At 42.7% G+C, this 21,241-nt stretch overlaps 1 protein-coding gene across 9 annotated transcripts in view; it reads right to left on the minus strand.

Moving 5' to 3' along the window:
- The window catches only part of KCNMA1 (potassium calcium-activated channel subfamily M alpha 1), a 705,800-nt gene that overhangs the window by 339,025 nt on the left and 345,534 nt on the right, over positions 1–21,241 (minus strand). For all 9 annotated transcript variants that reach the window (XM_081267518.1, XM_081267514.1, XM_081267517.1 and 6 more), the window contains exon 3: positions 16,022–16,083. In XM_081267518.1, the coding sequence (XP_081123644.1) occupies positions 16,022–16,083 (62 nt within the window). The remainder of the gene's footprint in view (positions 1–16,021; positions 16,084–21,241) is intronic.

Raw genomic sequence — 21,241 nt, forward strand, 5'->3', positions numbered from 1 at the left:
GCTCAGCCTCATTCAGGGCATTAAGCACTTCATTAAGCTGATATCCAGGTTAATTTGATTGCACAATTATAATTGCTCCTGACTGGAGGTTGTCTCATTTGTCAGGTTGCAAGGGGGCAGTATGGCCTAATGACATGTATGGCCTAATGACATGTATGGCCTAATGACATGCAGATCTGCTTTCTGCCTCCAAACGAAGGTCTCCGTGTTCTCTGGCTTTGACCCCATCCAGTCCTACACTAGGGAAGTTAAATGAGAGCAGAGAGACAGACATCCTCCTCACTGGAGCTGCCGAGAGCACCTGGAGGTCTCTCAGGTGTATCAGGACTGTAAAGGAACAAGGCACAGGAGAAGTCCTGGTCACCTGGGATTGAACCAAAGGTCCATTGTTTGGGTAACTCACCTACCTGGGGAGCATGCAGCCGGGCTGGCCCCTTTCCTATTCCCTGATAAAGGTTCATCCGGTAAATTATTTAGCCTGGGTGTGCACAGGGGCTGAGGGGCTGGATATATCTTGTTGTTTTCAGGATCTATTTTACTGACACTAAAAACCTGGAAGTAGCCACATTCCCGAGGTAGCACTTGCCTCTTCTCTCCCATTCACACAAAGGATCACAGGCTGCACTCCCGTCTTCTCCAGGAGAGGCCTGTCCTCTACCTGGCATAGTCTTCTCACCAACTGTTTTAGAAAGATGTGAACTTTGTCAAAGGGAGCTCTGGCCTTCACCCTGGCTTCTGGGAGGCCATCTCTAAGGTCTTTCTCATGCCTGATAAAAGTGTCCTTACCAGGGGGTCTCAGGCCAGCCAGATGGGAACAGTAAGATTTAGGGTGGGGCTGACCACATCAGAAACTCTAACAGTGTGATTTATGGTTTTACCAACATGGTTTTAGATTACACGGCACCGATCAACCTCCAGAAGATGTGGAGATCAAGAGTGGGGCCATGAGGGCACCCCCAACTTTACATGACCAAGCCCAGTAAAAACTCTGAACTCCAAGCCTCAGGTAGGCTCCCAGGACTGGCAATACTCCTTGAGCACATCATGAAGGAAAAGTCACGCTGTGTCTGACTCCATAGGAAGGCGATAATGGAAGGGCCATGTTTGGAACTTTATTTGGCTCTGCCCATTCACGTCATCTCTTGGCTGATTTTAGTCTAGCTTCCTTCCCTGTAGTAAATCGTAACCATGAGTACAATTGTTTTAGAAAGTTCTGAGGTCCCTTCCCAGTGAATTAAGGTTGAGTTAGTTTGGGGAACAGCCCCTCTCTCCCCATAAACTTGCATTTGGTGTCAGTAGTGACGACAGTGTTTGGGGCTGCTCACACACCTGCTGCTCCTGCATAACCCCATTCTACCTATGTCCTGGGACCCCATGCCAGCCAGTCTTCCTCACTAATGGTTCCCTAAATCCTGCAGCCCAGAAAGCACAGCCTCAGCTGGACTCAAAGTTAGTGTTTCTTAAATTATTTTGTAGCAAATCCCACAATCCAAAATATATTTTAAATTACAAAGCAGGACACACACATGCTTATACAGCATACATGGGTCTCTGTGTATAACTGAAACAGAAGTTTCTTAAAATCATCCTGACCTTCCTGGATGAATTTTATCTTAGGCTGCTCAGCCTCATCTTTTGGAAGGGCTGCTGTGCCCGCCTGACTGCTCTCACAGCAAGCACTGGTGCTGTCCTTTATCCTCATAACTGACCACACTGCTACCCTCTAAAACATCTTGTTTTGTCTCTTAGCTTTTCTGTATTCACATCATGCCTCTCTAAAACGCCCAATTCAAAGCTTTACAACAAATCTCAAAAGGACAACATATCAATATCGGATAATAAGGGCCATGTTCATGCTAAGTACTATACTATGAGCTTTTCCATACACCATCTAATTTTTGCCACACGCTACCACAAGGTCGGCATTATTGCTGTCCCTCCTCACCACCTTCAGCTCACTTGACAAAGGAAAGAGCTTACAGTTTGGAAACATTAACTAGCTTTGATCAAGTATGCACAGATATAAAGCAGACAGCAGAATGAAACCAGGAAGTCCGACTCCAAACCCCACTGCTAACCACTAGGCATCCTTCCCACCAATGTGCATTCCTTCCAGGGCCTTTCAGCAGCTCTCTCTGCCCCTAGGTGCAGGCAGGGGGAGGGCACAAACAACTCACACGCATGTGCAATACTGGCCCAAGCAGCGGATGGAGGAGGAAGCCAGCAGGCGCTCTGTTCCAGCAGGACCCCCTCGACCTTCTGACAGAATGCAGTGCGCAGGCCTGTCTGTCATGGCTCCCCTTGCTCCTCTCAGGGGAATCTCCTTCTTCCAGAACGCTGGTCACCCCTGCCTGCTTCCCTACTGCCTGGCCTTCCCTGCACCAATTAAACTGTCACAGTCGGCTGGCTTGGAGACAGGTGAGGGCAAGAAGAAATCTGAAGAAAGTAGGGAATTTGGGAGAGAGGGGGCCTCTCCCCACCCAAGCTGTTCTTCTGTTTGCTGTCAAATTGGTCTGAAGACAGTGGACGAGCCGGCAGAGTCCTCTTCCTCCCTCTTCTTCCCCACTGGTAGGCGGGAGATCCCGCTGGCAGCTGTTGGTGTCTGTTTGGAGTCTGTTGTGCCCAACAGTGCCTGGATCCTGGCACAACAGCATGGGTCTCTGGTCGAGTGACCAGCTGGAGATTGCTCAGCGCCCTGAATCACAGCCTAAGGAGGAATATCCCCTCTAAGAACAGGTGGCGACTCAAATGCAGAAGCAGCAAACAAAGACTTTATCCCTTTCCACCACCTCTCCTCTTTCTACTTGGTGTGAAGGAAGAGCTGGGAAGCCAAGATCCCCCTCCCAGGTTTCGTGGGTACTGTGTCTTCAGGCTTAGAGGTAGAGCTCTCATATAGTATGCGTGAGGCCCTGGGTTTAATCCTCAGCACCACATAAAAATAAAATATTGTGTCCACCTATAACTAAAAAACAAATATTAAAAATAAAAGATTCCAATGCACTGGGGCAGGGAAGGGGCACCTGCTCAAAAGAAAACACTCTGCCGAGAGACTTGGAATTAGATAGGCTTGGCAGGCCCAGAGGAGAGGGATTCCCGATGAATTGCCACTCAGCCTTTGTATCAGTAGACGGCCCACTGTGGACCCCAGGATCTTCACAGCAGAAGAAATGGCTGAGCAATCAGATGAACCAATCTTACAGAGAAAGAATCTACGGTTTGGGTTCCACAGATCAACATTAAGATCCTTGACAAGCAAAAATTTCTGTTGTGTTCATCTAACTCCCACTGTCTACATGTTCATCTTTATCCATTGCCATCTGTAATCTTACTTGCCAGAACCGCCACTCTTGCTCCCTCCTGCCTCCTCCAAGCATGTGCACACATGCACACAGGAACACATCTACCCAACATCACCTTCCTTATCTACTCCCAGCCTCCTCTCGGGTCTGACGACAGATTGTGCTAGAAGCTCCTGGCAGGCTGAACACCTGCCTGGAGCACATCTTGATTATTAATGCTGCTCTTCATAGACCTTTCCTTATTATTGCTGTTCTTGCTGTTACGAAGCGGGCGCGGTCCTTGAGGTACTCCTAGCTCGTTCCCTCCTGCTGCTGGAGGAGGAGCACGTGCCAGGCAGAGTCATCTAATTGAATCCATGTTCTGTTCACCTTTCTCAACATCCTGCCCCTGAATCTCCTTCTAGCACATCAAGGTCAAGTGCATCTTAAACTGGGTTATGGGTTTCTTCTCTGCATTTTCTGGTATGTGGTGAGGGTGAGGGTGAGGGGTATAGTGAACACCAGCACCCTAAAGTAGAATTCCTATTCTTCCAAGGCATTAATAGGGTAGGGGGGTACAGTGTCCTTGTTAATAAGGACACATCAGATTCCAACACTGTGAAAATCCTACCACTATAGTTATTTTCCTAAGAGTATCTTGATAAGTGAAGGGTGATCTGAGTATTTTCCATGCAGAAACTAGACTAATGAGGCAGATTTACTGAAAATGGGGTTTATACAACCATCTTTCTCTTGGTTCTGAAAATATCTGTGCTCTAGGCTCCATCTTCAAACAGAGCCTAATGCTGCCCTAGCATGAGTTGCCAAGTTTCCGTACAAAAAGTGAAAGGTCAGTGACGGAGCTTTAGCTCAGACTTGGGACTGAATCTGGGAGAAAGGCCTAGATACACTTCCAAATTTGCTTTTGAAGGTACCACAGCATAAGAATTTCATCAGCAAATGTTAAACACAGTGCTCAGAAAACTGAACTTTAATGCTGATGAAAATGACAGCCAGGATTTATCTATGTCAACCCAGGCTTTATACCCACATATGCTAGACATTAAGCCAAATTTTATATACGGGGCCCACTGAGCTAAGTTGGTCAGAAGATTGTCTCCAAAGATTATCAACACTAACACATTTAGTATAATCAACTCTTTTGGTCAAGTTAATACACTGGCAGAACAGACAGATTTGGGCTTCTCTTCTTATAAAGAATCTGACAATTTAAGGGGGGATATGTTCTCTTCCATTTATGTCCTGGAAAATACGCCCTTGTGACTTAGCAACCATGTTTAAAAAGCTCTGGCAGTTCTTAAACAAACAGAGCGTGTGTTTATGAGGTTCTAACAACGTTATTTTCAGAGATGACGTAGAGTTAGTGATATGCAGCTTTGGGGCTTTACAGTAAGTTGTGGCTGATTTATTGCTGTGACATACAGTATTTGTCTAGAGAGAAGTGGAAATTAAATGAGGCACTGTTTGAAAATGTGTTAGATGGGAAACGACCTGGAGCATCCAGAGACTAGGAATTCCCTAACTTGCAAGAAGAAGGGGTCCTTTTTGGGAGGTGGAAAAGCAAGAGTTAAGAACATTTCCTGGCACTTCATAGCAGAGCTAATTCAAGACCAGAGAGAGACAGTTTAGAACAGAGGCCGAAAACAGGAGACCCAGATCTGGCGTGCAGGGGTGTTGTGCTTGGCCTGCAGAGTACTTTAAAAAGTTCTAGGTTAGTGGCCAATATTTTAAAATTGAAGATGCCATTCACAAGTGCAGTTTGCTCTCCTCTTTGAAATATCTGAAGATCTGTCCACATGAGTCTGCATTTCTCCTTGGGAGCAATCACTAGGGGCAGGGAAACCACTTTAAGAGCCAGCCCAAGCTCTCAGCTCATCATGGTCCCCCCCTAGATCTGCCCCACTGATATCTGACATCATCTGTCCCCTGTCTACTAGAACTTTCAAACCTCCAATAAAGCAAATGCTATTTTTTTTTAACAGCAGCACAGATTTCTTAAGCAAGTAAGATTCATTTTCAAATACAGAAATGGAAAAGGCACGTGTTTTTCCAAAAGTCTGCAGAAAAGCAAGATTACTAGGTTTTCTTAAAATTTTTGATCTCTCTCCAGGCACCATTTTCATTTAAATTCTGGGTTGCTGAAGTTAATATTTCCCAAAGTCAAGTTATAAAGCTGGGCTCAAAATGGAATCTTTATTTTTATTTGTGCATCTGAAACCATCAGAGGACATTGGAGGGGTGTAGTAGAAGGCATCTGTCTCCAAGCATGTTTTCTTATCTCTGAAAACTTCCAGAAGGATGGGGTAAATAGGGAAAGGGGAAACAGCCACCTTCTCCACTAAGCAAGGCAGGCACACAGTGTAGGGGCAACCTTATTTCTACAAACCCACAAAAATGTCTTAATGTTGATCTATTTAAAATCAGAAGAAAAAATAATAACAATGAATAATGAGTAATAAATATATGAATCATGAATCCAGTCTGGATTATATTTATTTTTATACCAATGATGTTTTAAAATATAACAAGTCCGAACATTCCTTACAAAAGAAGGGACCCAAGAATGCAAAAGTACCAAAAGAGACGAAAATCACCATGAGATCCTGGGAGACAAATGCTGGCTTCCAGACAAGCATCCTGGGTCTCTGCATGGCCTGTTTGTCAAGAGCACAGATTTATTTTGCTATTAACTTCTTCCCTATCTCCTTCCTGTGATGCTGTGCATGTGGCCAGTCCATAGAAGGGGTTCTCATATGGCCCCTTGTGCAAAGTCCTTAGTTTCAAAAAGATGGAGAAGATGCCTTTCAGTCACTTTTAGAAACTTCCAAATAGAAATTTCAGAATATTTTAATCATGTGCAGCTGAAGAATAAGTACTATGGCCACTAAAGCAGATCTGCTGTGCTAGCCTCAAACCCTTTTCCATCTCTGTTCTCAGTGGCTGATTTCAAGGCATGACTTTGACTTTGCTGAAAATAAAAACCACAAGGTCAAGGTTCAGGCCACAGTGAGGGTCCCTACTTGTGGATTCCCCAAGTTCAGATGAGACTGAGTTTTCCAACTCCTCAATTCAAAATCTTGCCCTAAGCCAAAACATTCCATAGATGGCTGTCATTTCAGCTTCTGGGCCTTCTACGCTTAGTGTCTGCAATTCTTGTGTTAGTAGCAGATAATATATCACCTCCTCATATCTTGTTATCTTGTTTTGTTACCTCACTTTTTTTTGCGCTTATGGCTTGACTTCCTAACTCTTGTAAAAATATATAAAATTTAAACATCTTAATGCAAAGGATCTAGCCTTATAGATAGTATTTTAAAATTCCCTAATATCAAGCAAAATGTCTTGCACACAGTAGGTACTCAATCAAAATCTACCTTTAAGGCCACAGGTACACAGATCTCAGCTTGTTGCAGTGATAGGTTGTTGGCCAATTCCTGTATCCTCTGATTTCCTACTCATTTTATAGGTGATACATAAATATCCATATCTCTCCAACCACCTACACACACTCTTCTCCCAAGTTTCTTACACAATGATACATGCATCAAAATACTAAGCCTTAAAGAAGAATGAATTATGGCATTTGCAGGGAAATGGATGGAACTGGACAATATTGTGTTAGGGAAATAAACTAATCCCAAAGAACCAAAGCCTGAATGTTTTCTCTGATCTGCGAATGCTAATTCACAATGGGGGGGGGAATAGAGATATTTTGGATTAGACAGAGGGGAGTGAAGGGAGGTAATGATAGTAGAAGGAATCGGACATTATTACCCTATGTGTATATATGATCATGTGACCTGTGTAACTCTACATCACATACAACCAGAAAATAAGAAGCTGTGCTTCATTTATGTACGATGGGTCAAAATGCATTCTACTATCATGTATAACTGATTAGAACAAATTAATATTATTTAAAAAGGAGGGAAAAAAGTCCAAAGGGCATCCTTGCTGCAAAGGATTCTATTTTTAAAACACAGATGACTCATCATTGATTTGGGTCTCCCCAAAGCCACTGGGCTGTCAGGGCAAGGGGCAAAAGGAAAAAAAAAAAAAAGGTCATACCTCTCAAAGCCCCATAAATCCCATGATAAAGCTGTACTCGAAGCTGCCACCACACCTAGTGCCACTGCAGTTGTGTTAATCATGAGCTATGCCCTTGTGTTTGGGTTAAACTGCTCTGAGCCAAAGCATTTCCCTCCAGCTGGCTCTTAAACCCACCTCTAGGGGCCAGTTCTGAATGCCTGTCCTGTGACTTTAGGGAGAGCACCAGCAGTGTCTTGCCCTGGGTCTCCAGCACTCTTAGGGTATAAACTATTGCTAATTGCAGAGGATGTAACTACTGGGCCTCAAAAAGAATGTGTTTCTTGCATTTGTACCAAAACCATCCTTTTTTGTTGTTGTTGTTAATTGTCAAATTTATTTTTAATAGAACTTTAACTGCACACACAAACACAAATTTTATACATATTAGGAGGGTGCCATGTGTTGTTTTTATGTATGTCTTAATTATGTAATGCTTAAGTCAGATGCAACTTATCTATCTCCTCAATAATCTATCATTTCCTCATAGTGAAACATTCCTACACATGCCAAAAACTGTTCTTATGAAAGAAATGAGAAGAGGGCTTCAAGAGGGTCAGATCATCCAAAACATTCCTTTTAAATTCTGGAGAGTGATGAAAAGGGCAGAAATAATTCATTCTAATTTTGGAGGGCAGAGCAAACATGGATTTATAGACATAGTTATCAGATAGTGTTTTCATAGGAAAAAATAAATGAGCAATTGGGCAAGATGTCCTCAAAAGTAATGCATAACAAATTCCAAACCAGCCAAGCCAACACTTTCAGCCTTATTTACCATCCACAACAGAGCTGACCTCCTACTCACCCCCTACCCTGAAAGAAGACAGAGAGAGAAACAGGATCATAAAATTAAGGAATTCAGGACCAATATTGCCAGTGGACAAGACAGAAACTAATCCCAAGAAGGCACCTGGCTGTGTTTGATTTTTCCACCTAATCTTTACTCCTCAGGAAAGAACACTGAGGCACAGTAGACAAAAGTCCCCTCTGAACCCTCTTCACTCATAGCATACCTTGTATGGAGGGTTGATTCCAGGACCCTCCACAGACACAAAAATCCACAGATGTTGAAGTGTTTTACATAAAATGGCAAAGTATTTGCATATGACCTGGGCACATCCCCCCCATGCACAGTAAGTAATCTCTCATAAAGTATAACACACAATACAATGTCAATGCTATGAAAATAGTTTTAGACCATATTATTTAGTCAGCAATGACACAGTACATGTGCAACATAGATGCCAATTTTTTCATATATTGCTATTTGCAGTTGGTTGAATCCAGCAGAGCCAACTTCTCCATTAGGCAAGGCCGGCAGGCACACAGCTTAGGGGCAACCTTATCTCTACAGACTCACAGAAATGTCTTAATATTGATTTACTGAAAATCAGAAGACAAAAATAATAACAATGAATAATGAGTAATATGAAAAATGAGTCCAGTCTAGATTATATTTGCTTTATATTAATTATTTTGGTACAGAGAGCCAACTGTATTCTCTGTAGTGAATGTGAAAGGCCAAGCTAAGTCCTTCTTCCTTCTCTTAACAAGTTTTTTTAATTTTTCCATGAACTGCCCCAAATAAGTAGGCATTCCCTTGACATTTAAGATGCTATTGCATTTGGTGTCTGGGGGCCTTGTGCAGTGAGAAGCAATAGGGACAGCAGAGATGACCTCTCCAAAGCAGAAGGAACTAGGAAACAGGAAAAGCTCATCCATTAGACAGCAGCCCCACTCACATGGAGACCCAGACAGAGAGGGAAGTAGACTCTACACCTAGGGGGACTCTCCCATCTTCACCACCAGATTTATGCCCTAGAAAACTGGATGAGGTAGAAGGCTTGAGCTAGGCTGACTCCTCAGTGTGGGCACGAAAGGTTAAATTCTGAAAGGGGACAAGGACTTCCCACTGGTAGTTATTTACAGCCTCTTTGCCCCCAGGCAGCTCCTCTTCCCCCTCCCTCAGTGGGCTGGGCTCCTCCACCATCTGACGTTCTATTCTTTGAACAGCTGCTGGCTCTCCTGGTGCATTCCCTTCACAGATGTGCAGTGCTGTTCTGAACATCCTGCCCTTGAACTTTCCCTGCCCATAATTTTCCAAACCAAAGCCTGGCAATAAAAATGTCAGCCAGGATAGAGAAAATGGGGGGCGGGGTGGGGGAGGTTAGAAGGGGTGGTATTTAAAAAAAGAAAAAAGAAGAATAGGGAGATGCTTCACACACATGGTGATTTGCGTTGACTTCTTCAACAAAGGTTAAACACAGGCCGTGACTTCTCGAAAAAGGCACTAAGGCAGAGAGCTGAAGCTCATTTATCAGCACAGCACCTAGAAAGGCCCTGTTTCATAAAGGAGCAGAGAACCAAAGGCCAGCGGAGGGATGTGCTTCCTTCCCTATGCCCTGGGCTTCCTGGCTGGCCACCCTCCTGGGCGGGGTGTGCTGGTGGTGACAATGAAAGCTTGTATCCACACTACCTTACACTGTCAGCCACCCCAGTGATGATACCTGGGCAACCCTCAGGGCTCTGCCAGGTGCCACCCATGAGGTTAGGCACTTGGGGAGACAATGGGTCAACACCTTCTTGTACTCAGAACAAGGCCAGAGAAGAAACCAGTTATATCATTTCAAGTCCTCAAAAGAAATCCCTTTAGTTCGGTAATACTAATTTCCTAGGCACACAAATCTCCTACAACATAACACAAAACAATAATACATTCACTAAATACTGTAGCTCTATAAAGGGAAAAAAATGCTGAATGGGGAAACAGGGCATTTCTCATTATCTACTATACCAAGTAACAGGCACAGAGATTGAGGAACGGATGGAAAAGCCAAAGGTTTCTCTACTTGGAAAGAATTCCCTTGGTGGGAAAAGCTCCTGAGAAACAATCAACTTTCCTTGTTCTTTGCTAACTTGACCTTATTCTGTCATGAAATGCTACCACTCTACTGAGATTAAAAAGAATCCCATGCATATATTATTATGTCAGAATGAACCCCACTCTTATATATAGCTATAATGCACAAATAAAGACATTTCTAAAAATTAGAAATAAATCTCATGTGCATGTACAAATATGTAATAATGACTCTCACCATTATGTATAATTATAAAGCGCCAACGAAAAAATTATGAAGAAAAAGGAACAGGATCTCCCGGCACAAGGGAGCACACCTGTAATCCCAGTGACTCTGGAGGCTGAGGCAAGAGGATTGCAAGTTCAAGGACAGCTTCAGTAATTTAGTAAGACTCTCTGCAAATGAACAAAACCTAGTCCTTCCCACCCCAAAAAAAAAAAAAAAAAAGGGCTTAGGATGTGGCTTAATAGTAAAGTACCCCTGGGTTTAATCCCTGATATAAAAAAAAAGGATCTTATTGAGGCATTATTAGGAAGAAACAGATCAGGCCTCAAACAGCACAGGACCCTTGGGAGCATCTTAGGGGGAAGTCTGTGACAGGACCCTCCAAAGCACTGTCCACTGCAGAGATGGCCCCCAGGATGGGGACATAGAGAACAAAAGAAAAACAGGACAGATGATTTGGCAGGATGAGATGGAGCCACCTCCCAACCTTGCAACATTACACTCAATCCCTTTGATTCCTTCCACAATCTGGAATTTCACTTCCTGACAAGAAGAAGAGAGTGAGACACACTGATTCAGATCCCAGCTCCACTATTCATTAGACACATGGTTTGGGGCAAATTTTGCAGCTTTTCCTCCTCACCTATAAAGTGGGGACAGTAATACTTACCTTAGGAGGCTATTAGGAGAATTCGATGAGATTGCAGGTGCTATTTATTTTATTTTAAAGTGTCTTGCACAGTAGCTCACACATAACACACCATCAGTCAGTGTGAGCTCCTTCCACCCATTTTCCCTCTCCTCCCCCTTTGAAAGAGAATTTTTGGACAGGGAATGAGAGGCCAGGCCATGTGGAGATGGGTGGTAAAGCTGTTGAGTGACTAACATGTTCCACTAGAGCTCTGAGTATCCTCACTGAACTAGTGACATGAGTATCCTCACTGAACTAGTGACACCAGTTTTATTTTCAGAGACAACAGAAATCTGATCAATTTCTGTCACCACTTTCAAGATGGTTCTCCATAACCAAATCTAACCATAAAAGATTTTGTCACCTGGACAATATTCAGCATTATGACATTGAAAATGCTTCAAATAAATTAATAAATACAACATGAATGAATGAGTACAAAATAAATGAATGAATGAATGAATGAATGAATGAATGAATGAACGAACCAACGAATACCAAAGCAAAATTTAAACAAACTGGGGAGAGACCATTTTCCGGTTGTAACACCACTGTTACCTTGGTAATCCAGTTCTTGGATTAGAAGCTCTACAAAATCAGTGCTGATTCCTTCCTCCTCCCTAATGTCCATATCCCCAAAACAACAGTGCTGAGACCAGAAGCCAAGAGCAAAGACTGGCAAAATCAGCAGGTGCCCATACTGGGTACCAGCCATTTTGGAGCAGATAAAGTCATTAAGGAAAATTTTAACAATGTATAACCTTTCGGTTTTACTCTGCTCACAGCAAGTGGTTTGTCTTTCAGAGACAAGAGCCTGCCTTGAAGTCCCAAGTGAGCAGGACTTGACCTTCATTTTTCGGCATATGCAGCATTAAATATTCATAATCCACGTAACCAAAGCATAAGAAGTAGCAGTGTTCAAACATGAATCAAAGGAATGAAAATCTGCACATGTGTGAGTCATTCTTTCCCAGAATGCCTCTGGGAAAAAAATGCAGATACCCAGAGCTCTGAGCTGCTGTCTCTTCCAACTTTCTCTTGAAATTCTGGAAATAATAGGACCACTGCATTATGCAACCCATGAATCCTGCTCTCATGCTGATATCCACAGGTCTTTCTTTTCTTCCCTCCATCCCTTATCTATTAAATAAGAATTAATGTTCTTGTCTCAAAGGGAACCAGCAACAGTGACTGACATTAGCATTCATAGGCCATCAAAGGAAATTCTCGACTTGGTTGTATAACTTAAAAAAAAAAAAACTTTCCTATTTGGGAAAGGTCTCAGGCATTGGGAGACATCAGAATAGGGAGCTAGGGGAGCTACAGATGTAGCTCAGTAGTAGAGTGCTTGTCTAGCACGCTCAAAGCCCTGAATTCAATTGTCAGTTTAAAAAAAAAAAAAAAGAATTAGGAGCTGAAGTGACAATATGGGACATAAATTGTGTAAGAAGCCTTTTTAAAAGAATAAAAATGTTCCCCTTGGATGGCTAAGCAGAAGAGATATTTGGGAGGGGTGAGTATCATAAGCTTCATGCAATTATGAAGGCACTGACATTTATGTGTTTCCAAAGACTTGCAAGATCACCTCCCACTGCTTGGGTCTTTCCAGAGAGTCTACCACTGGGATGATGAAGCCTACTTTTAACACAGTTTAATATATTCTCCTTGGCTTTCAACTCTAGATGCTTAAAGGCACTCTATCTCAGCTAAATAATAACCACTGGAGGCCACAAGAATGATCTTCCCTGATGATCCTTCCAGGAAAATTAAGACCCAAAGAACTGCTTCTCGAACCCTTGAATGAAAAAGACCAACTCAGAGATCTATCTATCCTGGCCTAATAACTCAAAAGAAAGATGCATAGGAAAAGATGGTTTTATGAACAACCTATCTTCTAATCCTTAATAGTAAAATGCACTTTGAAAGGTTAAAAAGATCATAAAGTTGCTAATTAGACATTTATCTGAACTCCCTTATCTATCTGCTGATGCTCAGAGGTAGATTAAACCACTTGGCTAGTGTGTCTGGAGTATAATTGGACGTGGCCTACTCTGAGACTAAGCTGGCAGAGTCGACCATCAGAGCCTTCTTTATATATTTACCTGCTTTCTTTGCACATCTCAAAAGACAAGGTGCACAGCCTCAGATCTTGAACTTGTGCTGTTCCTAACTGTTTTAGTGGGGCTAGGTCTGGTTAAAATACAGTGAGACAAGCCATTTCATGGACAATGTCAGTCTAATTAATTAGGCTCACTCCAGATTTATTTGAAGGGAGTAAATGCTAACTAAAATTCATCTCAAGAATATTAGGTACTTTTTTCCAAGGTGATGACTCAGAATAATTTCCGAGAGAAGTTCTAAGCTACTTTGCAAATGTCCAGAAGGCCAGCCAAACCATGACTGTTCAGCTAGTAATAGTTTTGAATGAAAAGGATAGACTTTAAGAATGACTATTTTATTTTCTTAACCTCTTTCCATTTGCATCTTGCTTGTATGTGGACAAACTTTCATTTTGTCTTGTTCACTAAGCTTGATTGTGGTTTGTTCAATAGGTTTCATTTCGTTTTATTCCTGGGAATTCATTGGCTTATCATAAAGGTTAACTTTATAGATTCTACTCTGATCTCCCCCTTGCTTAAGCTGAGCTTACTTTCTGACTCTCCCCAAGAAGATGAAAGACTCTCTTGTGCGGATAGATGATGGGGTCTCTCATGGGTCAAAATCTTGGAATATGGTCTTAGGACCAAAAGAAGTCAGGTGAATGAAAAGTAGATTGGGCTATACAAAGAGCTACAAAGTCTTTTTTTTTTTAATAAACAAAGTCTTGCTAGGATAAACCACACAGTTTAATGATACAGAAGAGAGACGGGCTAAAGCTAGGATGAGGCCAGGGCAGTCTCCAAGGACAGTTTCATCTCTAAGACCAGCTTTGGTAGATACTCCTTGCAAGTCCATCAAAGAATCAGAGAGGGATTCCAATGCCAGCTTCCACAAGGCTCTGCAGTGTCAGAATTAATTCCAAAGGACACGAAGGCAGGCAGAGCATTTAGGAGAAAGGGTCTGCCTTGGAGAATTTCATCCTTTTCTATCTTCTTCCATGAAGGTGAGAACACCAGACCCAGAGAGCCAAAGACTGTCTCCTAGTAGACGCTAGAAAAAAAGGACACCATCCAGATCCATCCAACAAAGAGCATTTTATTTCCAAGTATTACAGAGGAGTAAAAAGGGAGGGAAGGTGCAGCTGAGGTATCTGTCCTTCAAACAGGGCACCACACTCACCTTTACGTAAGGTGTGCTCTCTCTTTCCCCAGCATGGGACCCACAACCTATGAGAACACCCCTGGGAGAGATGGGAGAAATAAGACCAACGGATTTAGAACTCCAGTTGAATTCCAATAGGGTCCAGAAACACTAAATGTAAATATTCAAAGAGGGCTTACCTTCCATGACATGCCAATTGGAATCTTCCAAATTTAAAAACATGCTTCCATTCTTGGCTAGCGATTTTTGATGGAACAAGTATGCATCCTCACCCCCTGAGGATTGTAAAAGGTCCCTCCATTCAAGAGAGTGAGGGAAGCAGGTCTTGGATGTAAGGATTGGCTGAGGCACTCAACAGTCTTAGCCATGGCTGACTCCCAGGAACAGGTGATCAGAGGAGATGTCTTCTTTATTTTCCCTAACATGACTTTTTGGCCTCTGAACCCCAATGCACAAAAATCATCTGACTGGTGACCAGAATGCTCTGAGACATTTAGAGTTTAGGTGTACATGAAATCACCACCATCCAGAGTCTCAGAAAAAATGAGCACGGAGCTCAGTATTCAGGCACAGCAAGTCCAAACCAACAGACAAAAGAGGCAGGTTTCCTAGAATCAAAGTCTAGTTTCCAACAGCATGAGGAATGGAGTTAAAAGTGTTAAAAGCACTCTCACCACAGATAGCGAGGGCAAGAGAAGCTCAAGGTCACTGTCCCTTGGCCAGAGTCCTCAAGTTCCCATTGCAACAGAAAAACAAGACTGACTCTGTCTCTGCTCACTTCTCAGTTTCCATCAATTTCAAGACGGCACTAGAAAAACTGGAACAAATGATGCATCCAGGGGACCAGAGAGGGTGTAGCGGTCACCTGGCAACTCCAGCAGGTGCTCTCTTCAGCCTCTGGAGGGTGCTCTCCATCTGGGACCCAGGTCACCCTGGAGCACCAGTTCCCTCACTAGGTACCCAGAGGTATGCAAGAGTGTCCCCTGCAGGAGTTCTCAGATAGCCCTGGTCACCTCCACTTGCAGGAGTCATCTTGAATCCCTTTGTCCCATGTCCCTTACTTTCACAATTCAAGAAGCACCAGCATATGATGCTTCAGCTAAATGTTGGGTTGGCTGGTGAAAGAATAAAACCTTGCTTTCTAATCTGCCCTCCAACAGGATCAAAGCACGGGAAACCCAAATGAGAAAAGGCTCCTACAACCATGGCAAGAATAGCTTCAGACGCTCACCTGCTGGAACTGTCACCCTCCCAGAGGTTGCAATTGCCCATCAAAGCCCTCTTAACTTCTTGACATCTTCAGCACAAATACTTTATGAAGAAATAGCTATTTAAAATAAATAATACCCAGCAAGAAGGCTTGACCCCATGGGAGGCCCCTCCCTCCCATGCCAGCTGAATCCAGGCAGCCTTCCTCTGAGAGCTTTCTTTCCCACTCAGGAAATCAGCACAGAAGAGCCCTGCCTTCCTCCAAACGTCTTCCGCACTCGGGAGGTTCTTGCAGGGGTTGATGTTAAGGGAAATAAATTCATCAGTGTACAGGGTCATGGTTGTTTTAGAAAGAGAGGGCAGGAACAACGTATTTGAATACTCACTTTGACGAATCTATGAAGTATATCACAAGTGCACCAATGCTGAGAGCAAAGACCAACACAACCTGCAAAGAAGAGGAAAATGCCATCACTTTATAGCCAGACATCAGGCTGTTTATTTATCTTTATTTTTTTGACACTTGCAGCAGCAACTGAAACATGGTGCCTTCAGGAACCTGGTTGGAATCGCGTGCCCTTACTGCCCCCACAGGCCATCTGATGTCACCTTTTCATTTGGCAGTGGGCAGCACCCTTGTTCCTTGCCAATAGGGGTCAAGGCAGACTTTTACCTCTCCGGGCACTGGGATTTTTATCTGGTCCTGTTATCTGAAGGTCCAGCTTCTCTGTGACTGAAATCAATACACTTCAGGGGGAAAAGAGCAGGTAAAGATCTGAGGTGATAAGATTTGTTGTGTTATATGTGACTTAGAATCTAAAGAGACCCCAATACAGAATATCAATTTTTAACAGCTTTGTTGAGGTATAATCTACATGCCACAATATTCACACATTTTAAACATTCAATTCAGCAATGGCTTTTAGTAAATTTACCATGTTGTGTGACCATCACCATAATCCACTTTCAGAACATCTTCATTATCCCAATAAGATCCTTTGTGCCCGTTAAATTAATCCCTGTTCCCATCTCCTAGCCTCAGACAACCGCTAATCTGCTTTCTGTCTCCACACAAGAAAGATCCATTTGAAAAGCACAGATTTGCATGTACAAATGTCCATATGGGCACGTGCACACAGAGCTGTATGAACATTCACTGTGTATACACTACAGGTATGTAGTTATAACACTTCTCAAGTACTTAGGAAGCAGTTTAGGTATAGAAAGTCAAGTTAGGTAATACATTCATCCAGTTAAATGACAATCTTCATCCTTCTTTACACATCTCACTCAAAATTAATCACCCTTGATATAAAAGACAGTTTTGGCATCTCCTTCAAACCTGTCATGCCAAAGTCCATCATGTGAATATGTAGCGGATTAGACTGATACTGACACTTCAGTCTTCACTCAACATTCCAATGTGTTCATTTAATCTTTCACAGAGGAGGCAATTAAAGCATATAAAGGACAGGTCAAGAATAAAAAAAGAGGCCAAGGGCCAATAATTGAGCCTGAGACAAAAAGTAAACACCATCACCAGTGCACACAATTTCCACCTGCCAGTCAACAGATGCCTTTTAGATATGCTAATATCCTAAATAGAAGCAGGCTGAAGGGCCTTAGAAGTGGTGGTCTCCTGGGACCACCCCTATAAAGACATCTGCTGGCACTGGATGATGAACAGAGATGAATCTCAATTCATGGAAAGACTAGCCATGATCAAGCTCTTCGTGCGCGCGTGTGTGTGTGTGTGTGTGTGTGTGTGTGTGCATGTGTATATAAGAAAGAAAATCACACATAACCTGCATTTTGTGCATGCATACCAAAGTTGGCCAGTGATGGAAAATGGAATCTGCATGAGATTCTCATTTGAACTGCTGCAAACCTACAAGGAGCTCCTGGGGAGGACTGCTGGTCTCTACACACTATGAAAAAACGACAAAATAACTGGACACTGTGAAGGTAACATGCAGCTTCATAGCAACTGCTAAAATTTCCTTATGAAAGAAAGTGTTAAAAACAATACACCACCAGGGTTTATTTCATTCTTCCATTTTGTTTTGAAAACCAAAACATGCTCCAGTTGAATCCAAGCAAACTCCTGCAGTTTCTCAGTAATTACCAGCTCCCCAGCAGAATCTCTCTGGGCTGGCCTGTCTCCCTCTTCCCCCTCACACACATTCATTCATATATTCCTTGCAAAGGTAGATGTGAAAATAAAACATACACAGGCCTCCGCTTTATCCTCTATTATCTGAAGGAGGCAGCAAAATATAAGCTGAAGATTAATTTGGAGCTGCATTGCTATTTCTGTGACATAAGCACTTAGATCCTGGCCCTGACCTCATTCTCAAAAAGCTGCAAAGGGAAGGGGTGTGGCCAAAACAAAGGGGGAAGGGCCTTTTCATTCATAAACACTGGATCCCAGACTAATCCCTGTTGATCTGGTTCCCTGTGTGTCCCTGAATACTGAGCTTCTGTCAGAGCTAGCTAGATGGTCCTAAGCCACTAAAAGCTATAGTTGCAGGAAAGGAAAGCAAAAGTCCTTGCAGATGGCATCTACATAGTTCTATAAGGAATTAAAATCTAACCCTTCTGCAATAGCTCTTTCCCAGCATCAGGATGGCCAAAGTAACTAGTGCATACCAGCTGCCTCCATGTGGTATCTGTGATGGGAATTAACGTGTTGCTTATTTAAGCAAATCAGACAGTGACAAGGGGGTGGGGATCCTGCTGCTCTCAAGTATCAGCATCTCTGAGAGAGAGAGAGAGAGAGAGAGAGAGAGAGAGAGAGAGAGCAGGAAAAAAAACACGGGATGGAAATGACCTCCATAGCTCCAAGGCACTGAACCTTCTTTCTGTTTCATGGACTATGCAGGGCACCATGTGTTCAGCCAGAAGGCTTGCTCTTGGTGAGGTCCTGGGAAGCCAAACTGTCCCACTCACCATGATCCATCAGCAGCTGTCTCCATGTATGAACTGACCAATAAAGGTAAATGTGCATGGCATCTTGAAACTCTCTCAATACCTCTTGATCATGTCATTGATGACATTGTCAACCTGGATCCAGGTGCTGCAGGAAGACATTAACCCTTTGAATTTGTTCAGGAAAATAGAACCAGAAGAGACTGGACTTCCTTCCTCATGGCTTTAGCAAAGCCACCCAGAAGGTCTAGTTTATTCTTTCTCTCTCCCTTTAACAAATTCTCATTGTCTGAGACCCCTGTTGTAAATTAAAAGAAAGAAAGAGAGGAAAAAAAGAATACAAAATGGTTAAATCTTCTTCTAAATGATAATAATTATGTTATATAAAGCCTCCAAATAGTAAGTACTTATTTAACATATACTATGCATAGGTCCAGAGAAACAAAAGACTGAAGTCCACTTGGAGTTATAAAATGTACTCTTTACAGAGTAGTCCTTATACAGACAAATTCTATGCTATTACTCGATTAGTGGTAAATGTTCAGTATAGGTATAGTCAATTTATAGTAAGATAGTAACTATATAGATCATTAATAAACTGAGTTGGAGAAGTATAAGTACTACAGGGGATCTTGTCTTGCTATCACTTCATGCTTCCTTTTTTTTTTTTCTTTTTTGGGAACTGGGAATTGAACCAGATTAAGATTCAGTTCCTTCCTTCCCTCCTTTCTTTTGATTTTGAGACAATTTTTCTCTAAGTTGCCCAGACTGACCTTGAACTTGCAACCCTCCTGCCTCAGCTTCCCCAATCACTGGGATCACAGGCCTACACCACCACACCAGACTAATAGCTTTTCATTCTTAAAGTGTCTTTTCTTTGAACAGGTTATGCTTACTCCAAGATGCCTTTGAAAAGGGTAGGGCCACTGGAGATCCCTCCGTGTATTCCTTTAGTCCCAGGGGTAGGGACATGGTAAAATAAGGTCAAAAAAGCACAGTACCTAAGAGAGCAAAACATGCATGGCCTCCAACAGCTGAGTCACAGAATAATCCTCACGAAGATCAAGCACTTTATGAAGCAGGTCCCAGACCTAGACTTGTAGGCAGGAGCCTCATACAGGAGATCACCTAACATCAGCAGTCACAGCACAACTTCTGTTTTCCAGAGCCTGTCCAGCATTTCCCACTTTTTATAGACTGGACGCTCCAAATCACCTTGTCTTCCTTGCATGGTACTGCCTACCATATTCTTAGATTTACTGAAAATACCCACATGCTACCTGGTGATGCTGAATACTAGGTGATATTTCCAGAGTGTGAGACTCCAAAACACAAAAGCCATTTGATCAATGTTATTAGAACAATAGCATATAAAGTCATAACACAGAAAAAGAGTCATCAATTTTCCTAACTCCAAGATGAAGCATGAAACATTTACACAGAACACCACAAAACCACACAGTGTGTTAAAACAACAACACCACAACAAAGGAGGGAATCTGATGGTAATCGAGAGGGAGTTTCACAAACATCTTCCAAAATGGAAACTCTAGCAGGCCATGAAGACCTTCCAAAAGCCTGAGAAATTTTACAAAAATGAAAACTAGTATAGCCAAGTAGGGAATAGTTCCCCTCAGTTCCCCTAGCTCCTGGGAAAAGGAAGATTCAGTGACGTGACTACAAAGGGGCCTGAGTCAGGGAAGGTGGTTCATTAGAGAAGAGACTTCACCCATTCTAGAACCTGGATTCCAGTTGCCAGGTTGAGGCCCAAATGTTTTCAACTAGCATGTGAAGCCAGCTACACAGCCTTCAGAGATGGATTTGAGACAGACACAGAGGTGGCTGACACCAGAATCCTATCACCTGGAGAATTTTTCTTAAAAAGCAGAGATGCCTTCTTCCCACCCTGGACCAGGCAGCCACCAGCGGGGGAGGGGAAGCTGGGCACCTCTATTTTTAACAGGCTCTTCCAGAAATCTGACATGTGGCCAAGAGTGGGAGTTGCTGAATTAAAGCCATTAGGGGAAACCACTTAGCTCAAGTCAGAGATTAATTTACAAATGTCGCCTTAACAATTAGCCCATTAGAACATATGCATGAGGCCTGCAGGCTTGGAGGATCTGCTAGGAGTACTTGAGAAAGTACAGAGAGGAGAATGAATTAATTCTCTCCTGAGCAGGCTGTGCATAGTCTCCTCAGCTCACAGAACAAATGACCCTAATTAGTGATTCTCCATGTTTGATGTAGAATCCAGCTACTGGCAGTAGAGACCCTTCTCAGAAAATGGACAATTTTCTCTACGTGATTCCCAAATTATTGAGTATAATTTACATATGACAAAATTCACTATATACAGAAAAAAATAGATATAAGAATTACCAAGAGAAACAATCTGGGGACATTTTGTTTCTATCCCATCATCTAAATTATCATGTTTGGTCTGGTCAATTTAACAACTCCAACAAACATTTATTCCTAGGCACAAGGCCCAGAGTGAGAGACAGAGAAATACAAAGGTGATATTGCTAAACCAGGCCTGTCTTTTGCCCCTCAGAAGGGATCTACAAATTTCAATCTTTCAGGAGAACACTGTGGATTTAAGAAATGTCACACACAAAATGCTTCACATTGCCAAAGGAAGCATCAGAGGTAGAAGTAAAATCACCTTCACTGCAAAC

This window comes from Spermophilus citellus (genome assembly GCF_964194105.1).
Source record: "Spermophilus citellus genome assembly, chromosome: 15".
NCBI lineage: Eukaryota > Metazoa > Chordata > Mammalia > Rodentia > Sciuridae > Spermophilus > Spermophilus citellus.